Raw genomic sequence first — 11,339 nt, 5'->3', positions numbered from 1 at the left:
ACTGTATTTGAACACGAAATGGGTGGGCGGGGTTTACCTATACATGTCTAACCCGACACAACCAATGACAAACCACCAGGTGCTTTAATGTAGTGTCTGCTTAATGTGTGAAGAGAAGTAGTGTGGCCGAAGGTTGACTAGACGCTGACACTTCAGAATTTAAAGCAGTGGATGTTGGATATATTTTCTAAAAGCGTTTATCTAGTGTGAGATCTTACATTTGATTTTATAGCTGGAGACAGTTTTTAAAACTATCAATAACTTGAGGTCTAGTTGTCTCAATCACTAAAAAAATAAACACCAAGTAGAGATTCTAACTTTATTGAGATAATGGGAAGAAATCAACGAGTTTTATATTTTTTTGTCGTGTTGGAGATTTTTATTATAGGATACATAGCCTCATCAAATGTCCGTGAGTCGACCAGTGCTGAAGTTACAAGAAATCTTCTGAAAGGTGGTGCAAAGGACAGCAGTGGCCAGGTAATGGTCGATGGTACCGGTCAAAGTGATTTGTCTTCATTGCCAGTTTTACCACGACGGTGCCAAAACAAAATGCCGGGATGCCGGAGGTTACGGTCAGTTGACAAGTTACAATTTGACAAGTCTATGTTTGACAAATTACAATTTGGCAAGTCCAAGTTTGACAAGTTACAATTTGGCAAGTCTAAGTCTGACAAGTTACAATTTGGCAAGTCTAAGTCTGACAAGTTACAATTTGACAAGTCTAAGCCTGACAAGTTACAATTTGATAAGTCTAAGCTTGACAAGTTACAATTTGATAAGTCTAAGTCTGACAAGTTACAATTTGACAAGCCCAAGTCTGACAAGTTACAATTTAATCCACGGGACAACTCACAGTTAGGGTTTGTTGGAGATCATTCCAAAAACATGACAGCAGTTGGCGTTAGTGTAAAAAATACAACAGCTGCTATGATTATTTCCAAAAACTCTACAACATTCGGAGATAACTATGACAGTGTTTTACATGCGGGTGTTGATACAATAAACTATACAGGTGCTGGATTTAACCGTGTAAGCTTAGTAAACACATCAAATGTTACAGCTATTTCAGAACGACCTTCCATCTCAAATGCCAATTCAAAAATCAGCACCACCATTAGTGTTTCTTCAGGAAAAAATTCAACCCTTGCAGTTGGGTCTAAAAACTGCACGGATGTTGCGAAAAACACAAACACCTTAAGTTACGAACCGCAGTCCCCTTGCAAACTAACATCAAAAGGCAACGAAGCTACAGTTGACTGTCGAAATCTTGACTTAAGTCATCTATCACCTGCCTGGTTTCCTGATTCCACGACCCAAATTTACCTGGACAAAAATAACTTGATGAAGATTCCTAATCACATTTTTAACCATTTGAGTCGACTTCAAATTCTGAGCATATCCTACAACAAGATAAACGAAATCCACGAAAACGCTTTTGTAGGGTTGGTAAATTTACAGAAATTAAATCTTGAATTGAATCAACTAGACATATCAGATAAAAGATGGGGATTTCGTGTTTTTGATCCGTTGAAGAACTTGACTGAGCTCCGTTTGATGTATAATAAAGCAACGTATTCAAAGAGCATTAATTTGCCTCAATCTCTGTATAAATTAAAACTGCTGACTCTAAGCATTAGTGATGATATTTTATATTTTGGTGAGGACTTTAAGTTGCTTGTAGATCTTCAACGATTGGAAATTTCCGGATCATCTCAGATTATCACAAAAGAAACATTTGAAAACGTTGGTGCAATAAAAGAACTATACATCTACAATTTTGAAGAAATCTCCATTATGGATGAAAAAGCGTTTGAGCCGTTAAAAAATTTAACGGTTTTATTAATCGATCATTTTTTCATTGGGGTTAAAAATATGCTGAAAAGACTGGCCCCATTCCAAGGAAGAAGAATGGAGTTGATTTCTTTAAAATCTGTGACTTTTAGCTCTACAGATAGATATCCGTCGATGCACACACACGATGGAGAATTAAGTCGAGAAGATTTCAAACACGTTTTGCAAATTTGTGTTAGAGAGTTTGCTTTGAAGGATAGTTATATTTATTTATTAGAACCAGATGCTTTCGAGGATTCCAGTTTGTGGGACGTATGTCTTCAGAAAATGGATATATCCTTTAATAGTTTCGCTGGGGTTAATCCTGGTCTCTTACGGTTGATGCTTTTTAACAACCTTCAACTTCTAAACGCTGGTGACAGCATAAAGTCGTGTGACAAAACACACCCAGCCCTTGTTCGGGCTATTCGCAGTGTTTACAGTCACTTCGAAGAACCGGTTATTGTGTTTACTGAATTTAGAAATCAGAGGGAATATATTTTAAGTACTAGCTCTCAAATAAACGACACAGAAATGTTTGAATATAAAGCTAGCGTTATCCTGAATTCAGAAAGAAACGCATCTTTTCAAAATATTGGTCAAAACTTGTTAAGTTTCAACAGCGTAAACTTTCAGACTTTTAATATGTCCAGTAGCATTAAAGTGCTTAAACTACAGAGATTGTTGAATAAGTGCTCCCTCAAGACCAACTTGGTTCTTTACGGTGCACAAAACGTAAAATTCATTGACCTTTCAGAAAACGGATGCGACGGTTTTCAAGGGCGAATTCATGGACTTACTGGATTGGAATCTTTAATTCTGACAGGAAATAACATGGCCGTGTTGTCTGATTCGTTTTTTAAACCCTTGCCAAGTTTAAGAAATCTGGTCATGTCGGCTTGCCAGTTAGACAGCGATCAAATGTCAAAGAAAAGTGATCAGATTTTTGGTCACCTAAAAAAGTTGGTAACACTGGACTTATCTTCTAACTCTTTACATTCACTCTCCAAACGGACTTTTGATAGAAATACTGAACTGACTTTTCTGAATTTGACAGAAAATAATTTTCAGTACGTGCCGTTTGATTTAGCTGACATGCCAAATCTGAGAGAATTAGATTTGACAGACAATTTGATCGCATCGCTGAGCGTGAGAGAAACTCAAGACATGGACGACCTAGTCCGTCAGTTTGGCAGCTTGAATCTCCATTTATCTGGCAACATTTTGTCTTGCGGTTGTCAAAGCCTGCAGTTCCTACAGTGGTTGGTGATGACGCGGGTCACATTGGACGCGGATGGAAATTTCACGTGCATGAACGACGACGGCGAGCTGACCTTCACCTCCAAGTACCGTGACCTTGAGAAAGTGTGGCGCCACTGTATGGGCACTTTCTACTTTGCCCTCTCCCTCGTCCTGTTTTGTTTCATGGCGGTCGGTTTTCTCACGTGTTATATTGTAACAAAATATAAAACTTTTATAATGTGCAGTTTGATTCAAATCGTGGGAGGCTTCAAACGAAAAACTAAAAACGATTACGATACTGGAGTATTTATAGGATACGCGGATGAAGAGTATCGATTCCCATGTACAGAGTTACGTGAATTTATCGAGAAAACTCTCGGCCTAAGTACATATATAAAAGACCGCGATTCTCCAGTTTCTAGCAATAAAGCAAACAGTTTAGTAACAGCTATCAACTCTAGCTGGAGAATAGTTCTGGTGTGTAGTCAACCTTTTCTAAGAGATGACCAGTGGGCAGTGTTTACGATGAAGTGGGCCATGCTGTCTCAGACTCCGGCCAACCCGGCACGAGTTATCGTTCTTGTGCGAGAAGATCTTCTCGATGACCTCCCCTCAGAGGTTATCAGCGGTGTGGCGAGTGAGAATATCATCGTGGTGGCGAGCTGGGAACTGGACTATCGTGTGGAGCAGAAGTTGAGGACATTGTTGGTGCCATAACAGGGTTGATGAGTTTGTTTGTGTTGGATAAGTGGAAACATACACAGTGGATATATAATTTGTTGGACGGGTCTTGACACTTGAAATAATTACTTGTTATGTTAATAAAACATAAATATGTTTACTTTTATCTGTTGGTCAAACGTAAACTGTTTACTCTTTTATGTTAGTCTAACGTTAATTGTTTAATTTTTTATGTTGGTCAAACGTAAATTGTTAAATTTCTTATATTGATCAAGAGTAAATTGTTTAATGTATTTTATTGGTCAAACATAAATTATTTAATTTGTTGTTTGTGAAGCAAATAAACATAACCTATAGACACTTTTGTTGCAAAAGACAAAAAACATCATTGAAACATTACAACATATAAGTATTTATTATATAAGTATTTATAAAGAATTTCTTCTGATATTAAGAAGTTGTTTTATGCTATGGATTGTTGAACGATACACAATTTTAAAAAAACTATCAATAAGTTAGATGTGAAGAATTGACTAATAATAAAGATTTCATAAACATTGTCTGTGTTGTGTTTCTTAAATAATATGAACCATTTTAATAATTGTGCGGATAATATCTGTTTTTCTTACAGACTTTTTCTCCCCCGGGGGGATAGGTGGTGTACTTGAATATTTCGGAAGGTGCAAAAGAGGGCGACACTGGGTGAAGTAGATAATTTAATATTTTAATAATTTATAAATTCGATTTAAATAAATTCAATTCAGTTCGTAGGGATGGGTATGGTTAATGTGGTTCGGGGGCTGGGGTATCTGAAAGAAAGTCTCCATATTATATAGCACAATAATACCACTAATTGTCACTTCCCCTTGTAATATTATATATCATTTTTAGAAAAAACTCTTGAACCTAATAAGATTTCTAAGAATCGCCACAAGACTTTCCCTTTCAAGGTTAACATATTTTTAAAATTTTTATTTTGTGCCCTTGAGAGCTTTAGCTCTGATCATTCCGTTACTCTTACAAACTACAAAAATGAAATTTGACGATTGGTTTTTTGTTTAAGGAAACAATTTTCAATAAATGAAATTCCTTGTCGTAAAGAAGTATTTCTGCTGTAAATCTGTATCAGTCCTCACAGGTTTATGATGAAAACTTTAATACTAAAGCGAACATGGCAAGGCAAACTGACGCTGTATATTACATGTCTGAGGCAATTAAGAGAGAAAAAAAAAGCATGAAGCACAATACTTTTCTAGTTATTTCATAACAACAAACTTTTCCATGCACTAACTTTAAACAAATATAAAAAACCTTCCTAATAATTAGATTTTAACTGCACTGAAAATAAGACAGTAAAACAAACTTGCTTTTTTTAAATAAAAGGTTGGTTGTTCATTAGACCTCTTACATATTTTAGTCCACTGTCAGGTAAAACATCACCCAGCCGTGCAAAACAATTCATCGTGTGATGGCCAGCTATTAGAGTGATCGTTTGTTTTGAAACGTGTTGTCTCCTCTTTTATTATTGAATATTATCAATTTAAATTTTAATTTAAATGACTACCTTAAATTCAAAGTCAATTTTTAATAATCGATATTCTTGCATTGTCACAGAGGAAGAAATTATGCGAAAAGAATGAACAGAATCGGTGTATTTGAAGAGAGTCGTAATTAAATTACTAGACGTTGCGAACTAAATAAAAGCTTAATTTTCAAAGCGTAATTTCCCTTGTAAAAACATTGGTCGTCCATAAAATTTCTTGCACATTTTAGCGTCCAATGATTAATATAAAATTTTTATTTAAATTTTTATTTTTATTTTTGGTGAATTGAACAGCTTATGATCGAGTCGGTATTGCTCATTTTTACAAAACCGAAAAGTCTCGAGATCGAACCCTCAGGCAGATAATGCTCGTTAGCTGGGGACAGCCACTCTTCTAGGAGAGACAACTCCAAAATCAAACAACTGCTGCCTTGTAGTTTGTTCTTGGTTGGACAAAGACTATGGAAGCAAATCCAAAAACAAAAAGCAGGCTGAAATCGGAGTCAATGGCGCATAACCAGTTGACACGTATACTTAATTGTGAAGGGTGTCCCTTCCAACACTAAAATTAAGAACGAAGAAGAAGATGAAGATTTTAAATTCATTATCATTTATGATTTGTCTTGGAAGAATGCTGATGTGCTTTATGTTCAAATTGAAATATACGTTTATCTCAATACAATAAGTAGGCTTATTTCCATAACTTCTGGCTCATTTTAAGGCGTTGTCAACTGAATAGCCATTTCTGTCACAATGGCTTTTCACTTGTAACAAGAGCCCAGAGGGGAAAGTGTTGTATTTATGAAAAATAAAATCGAAATAGACATTTTAACAAATCGCGACTTTTTACACATTTTTTTAGCCAGAAGAATCCAGTTTTGTAATCATTCTAAATATGTATATGTGCGTTGACTGTGTTGTGTGTTTACACGATAATTTGAGTACCTTTTCAGTTATGTGGATGACGTCTGTGATTCATGCGTGCTTGTGTGTGAGCGGATGCGTGTGTGTGTAGGCCTATAATTTAAAATATATAAGGTATATACACGTGCATGTATGTATAAACATTTGTGTATGTATTAAATGGTTTTTTTCTGGATGTATTTACAAAAAATAGTTTTGGTTATTTTAATTGTGTCACATGGGATTGCAGGTTGCTAGGTAAGCTACAGTAAGCAAGTAGCGGTTTTATGTATAATTAATTGACTCTGATGCTCATTATATTTGTATAAAGAACCGCGTTATCGAGAAAGGGGTAAGTGAAGTGTAAGTTAAATTTTAGAATCAAGCAAAAGTGTATGTGTTTCTGCTTTTAGCGTAGCTTTATGTGTTACCGTTAAAAAATCTAAATACAAATACATGTTTAATTATATATTAAATTTAGATATGGCTATAAAATTGTCGGGGCAAAGACTAGCCGATAATAGCTTCTGTTATACATGTACATAGTTAGTAAAATATTGGAATGGAAGACGCATCACAGAGTATTTTTTATGAATTCTTTATTATTGGTCATTTTGCATCAACAAAAATATACTTATTTCGTGGCTCGTCCATCGTTGATTATTAACCTAGCTATTGTAATTCCCATCAAACAACGGCTTGATGTCACAACTATTTCAATGGAGTTATTTGTCCACAAGTTATGTTGCTCAACCATCGTGAGAAATAAAATATAAATTTATGTGTAGGAACTTGTCCAACATACTATGTATCCACTGTGTATGTTCCCAATTATCCAACAAACATAAACTCATCAACCCTGTTATGGAACCAACAATGTCCTCAACTTCTGCTCCACACCATAGTCCAGTTCCCAGCTCGCCACCACGATGATATTCTCACTCGCCACACCGCTGATAACTTCTGAGGGGAGGTCATCGAGAAGATCTTCTCGCACAAGAACGATAACTCGTGCCGGGTTGGCCGGAGTCTGAGACAGCATGGCCCACTTCATCGTAAACACTGCCCACTGGTCATCTCTTAGAAAAGGTTGACTACACACCAGAACTATTCTCCAGCTAGAGTTGATAGCTGTTACTAAACTGTTTGCTTTATTGCTAGAAACTGGAGAATCGCGGTCTTTTATATATGTACTTAGGCCGAGAGTTTTCTCGATAAATTCACGTAACTCTGTACATGGGAATCGATACTCTTCATCCGCGTATCCTATAAATACTCCAGTATCGTAATCGTTTTTAGTTTTTCGTTTGAAGCCTCCCACGATTTGAATCAAACTGCACATTATAAAAGTTTTATATTTTGTTACAATATAACACGTGAGAAAACCGACCGCCATGAAACAAAACAGGACGAGGGAGAGGGCAAAGTAGAAAGTGCCCATACAGTGGCGCCACACTTTCTCAAGGTCACGGTACTTGGAGGTGAAGGTCAGCTCGCCGTCGTCGTTCATGCACGTGAAATTTCCATCGGCGTCCAATGTGACCCGCGTCATCACCAACCACTGTAGGAACTGCAGGCTTTGACAGCCGCAAGACAAAATGTTGCCAGATAAATGGAGATTAAAGCTGCCAAACTGACGGACTAGGTCGTCCATGTCTTGAGTTTCTCTCACGCTCAGTGATGCGATCAAATTGTCTGTCAAATCTAATTCTCTCAGATTTGGCCTGTCAGCTAAATCAAACGGCACATACTGAAAATTATTTTCTGTCAAATTCAGAAAAGCCAGTTCAGTATTTCTATCAAAAGTCCGTTTGGAGAGTGAATGTAAAGAGTTAGAAGATAAGTCCAGTGTTACCAACTTTTTTAGGTGACCAAAAATGTGATCACTTTTCTTTGACATTTGATCGCTGTCTAACTGGCAAGCCGACATGACCAGATTTCTTAAACTTGGCAAGGGTTTAAAAAATGAATCAGACAACACGGCCATGTTATTTCCTGTCAGAATTAAAGATTCCAATCCAGTAAGTCCAAGAAATCGTCCTTGAAAATCGGCGCATCTGTTTTCTGAAAGGTCAATGTATTTCACATTTTGCGCTCCACGGAGTGTGACATTTTGTTTGAGGGAGCAGCTTGCTAGTGTTCTACCCGCATTGATTACTTTAATGCTCTCAGACACATTAAAACTTACAACATTTCCACCGTTAGTAGTTAGGTTATAATTTAACGAATCCGTTTCAGTCTGATCATCAATCCTACCAGAGTTTGAACCAACATTGTTTTGGAAACTGGTTAAATTATTTTTTTGTAACTTTTGTCTAAAAGATTTGGTTTTACTCTTTTCTGAATATTTAAATTCAAATATACCGTATTCTCTAAATTCAGCGTAATTATTACATGGTGACACTCCACCTCTATCGGCATCAAAATGACACGATCTAACAATGTTGTCGAAAGTAAATTTCTGCAGATGTTTCAAGCCCAATAACTTTTCAACTCCAGGAGTTAGGCGATTGATTAAAATAAATCTATTCAAAGATATATCTAGGCTTTCTAAGCATTGGTCCCATTTTTTTAACTGCTCGGAATTTAAGGGTTGTAAATAGTAAATATAATTGTTTGTGAAGATAAGATTTCGAACACAAATTTCTAAAATGTGTTGCAAATCTTCACCTGATAAGATACCGTCCTGGGCATGCATGGGCGGGTATTTGTTTGTTGAAGTAAAGCTTACAGTCGAAAGCCGAATCATATCCATTTGTCGCCCTTTAAACGGGGTAAGTCTTCTCAGAATAGTCTTAACTCCAATAAAAAAATAGTCAAGGACCAGAACGGTTAGATTTTTTAACGGTTCGAATGCTTTCTTATCTACATTCATGATTTCTTTAAAATTATTCATACATAATTCTCTTATAACACCAACGTTTTCAAATGTTTGTTCTGTGATATTTGTAGATGACCCGGAAATTTCCAATCGATGGAGATCTGCAAGCATTTTAAAGTCTTCACCAAAATATAAAAAAACATCTCTGCTTCGTAAAGTCAGCAGTTTTAATTTGTACAGAGATTGAGGTAAATTAATGCTGCTTGAATACGTTGCTTTATTATACATCAAACGAAGCTCAGTCAAGTTCTTCAACGGATTAAAAATTTGAAATGTCCATCTTTTATCTGCTATGTCTAGTTGATTCAATTCAAGATTTAATTTCTGTAAATTTACCAACCCAACAAAAGCGTTTTCGTGGATTTCGTTTATCTTATTGTAAGATATGCTCAGAATTTGAAGTCGACTCAAATGGTTAAAAATTTGATTTGGAATCTCCATCAAGTTATTGTTGTCCAGGTAAATTTGAGTCGTGGAGTCAGGAAACCAGGCAGGTGAGAGATGACTTAAGTCAAGATTTCGACAGTCAACTGTAGCCTCGTTGCCGTTTGATGTTAGTTTGCAAGGGGACTGCGGTTCAACACTTGAGGTTGTGGCGTGCTCTAAATTGACTCCATCATGAATGTAATTGACTGAATTAACAATAACATTTGACTTTGTTGTGTCTAAACCAAATACGTTTTCTGACTGAAAGCCAACTTCTGTCGTATGCCCTGAATTAAGACCAACTTCTGCTGTATGCCCTGAATTAAGACCAAGTTCTGCCGTATGCCCTGAATTAAGACCAACTTCTGCTGTATGCCCTGAATTAAGACCAACTTCTGCCGTATGCCCTGAATTAAGACCAACTTCTACCGTATGCCCTGAATTAAGACCAACTTCTGCTGTATGCCCTGAATTAAGACCAACTTCTGCTGTATGCCCTGAATTAAGACCAACTTCTGCCATATGCCCTGAATTAAGACCAACTTCTGCCGTATGCCCTGAATTAGGTCCAACTTCTGTTGTATGCCCTGAATTAACGCCAACTTTTGTTGCATGCCCTGAATTAAGACCAACTTCTGCCGTATGCTCTGAATTAAGACCAACTTCTGCCGTATGCCCTGAATTAAGACCAAGTTCTGCCGTATGCCCTGAATTAAGACCAAGTTCTGTCGTATGCCCTGAATTAAGACCAAGTTCTGTCGTATGCCCTGAATTAAGACCAACTTCTGCTGTATGCCCTGAATTAAGACCAAGTTCTGCCGTATGCCCTGAATTAAGACCAACTTCTGCCGTATGCCCTGAATTAAGACCAACTTCTGCCGTATGCCCTGAATTAAGACCAACTTTTGCCGTATGCCCTGAATTAAGACCAACTTTTGCCGTATGCCCTGAATTAAGACCAACTTTTGCCGTATGCCCTGAATTAAGACCAACTTCTGCCGTATGCCCTGAATTAAGACCAACTTCTGCCGTATGCCCTGAATTAAGACCAACTTCTGCCGTATGCCCTGAATTAAGACCAACTTCTGCCGTATGCCCTGAATTAAGACCAACTTCTGCCGTATGCCCTGAATTAAGACCAACTGCCGTATGCCCTGAATTAAGACCAACTGCCGTATGCCCTGAATTAAGACCAACTGCCGTATGCCCTGAATTAAGACCAACTTCTGTCGTATGCCCTGAATTAAGACCAACTGCCGTAAGCCCTGAATTAAGACCAACTGCCGTATGCCCTGAATTAAGACCAACTGCCGTATGCCCTGAATTAAGACCAACTTCTGCCGTATGCCCTGAATTAAGACCAACTTCTGCCGTATGCCCTGAATTAAGACCAACTTCTGCCGTATGCCCTGAATTAAGACCAACTTCTGCCGTATGCCCTGAATTAAGACCAACTTCTACCGTATGCCCTGAATTAAGACCAACTGCCGTATGCCCTGAATTAAGACCAACTGCCGTATGCCCTGAATTAAGACCAACTGCCGTATGCCCTGAATTAAGACCAACTGCCGTATGCCCTGAATTAAGACCACGTTCTGCCGTATGCCCTGAATTAAGACCAACTGCCGTATGCCCTGAATTAAGACCACGTTCTGCCGTATGCCCTGAATTAAGACCAACTTCTGCCGTATGCCCTGAATTAAGACCAACTTTTGCCGTATGCCCTGAATTAAGACCAACTTCTGCCGTATGCCCTAAATTAAGACCAACTTCTGCCGTATGCCCTGAATTAAGACCAATGTTCCCACTATGAATCTTGTCCACAGTCCG

The 11,339-nt window shown here is 37.6% G+C and overlaps 2 protein-coding genes across 2 annotated transcripts; one reads left to right on the top strand and one right to left on the bottom strand.

Moving 5' to 3' along the window:
- The first annotated feature begins 330 nt into the window (after positions 1-330).
- On the top strand, positions 331-3,792 carry LOC131931938 (toll-like receptor 4). The gene has a single exon (XM_059288772.1). The coding sequence runs from the start codon at positions 331-333 to the stop codon at positions 3,790-3,792; it is 3,462 nt and encodes a 1,153-aa protein (XP_059144755.1).
- Positions 3,793-7,064: 3,272 nt separating this feature from the next.
- LOC131931937 (toll-like receptor 4) lies at positions 7,065-8,132 on the bottom strand. Its single transcript, XM_059288771.1, has one exon. It carries the CDS (start codon positions 8,130-8,132, stop codon positions 7,065-7,067), a length of 1,068 nt encoding a protein of 355 aa, XP_059144754.1.
- Between the last annotated feature and the right edge of the window lie 3,207 nt (positions 8,133-11,339).

The sequence above is a fragment of the Physella acuta genome, unplaced genomic scaffold (genome assembly GCF_028476545.2).
Source record: "Physella acuta isolate Inbredline_101_S28 unplaced genomic scaffold, ASM2847654v3 ptg002059l, whole genome shotgun sequence".
Taxonomy (NCBI): domain Eukaryota; kingdom Metazoa; phylum Mollusca; class Gastropoda; family Physidae; genus Physella; species Physella acuta.
The sequence above is the reverse complement of the archived record's forward strand: the minus strand, read 5'-3'. Positions and strand labels throughout refer to the sequence as shown.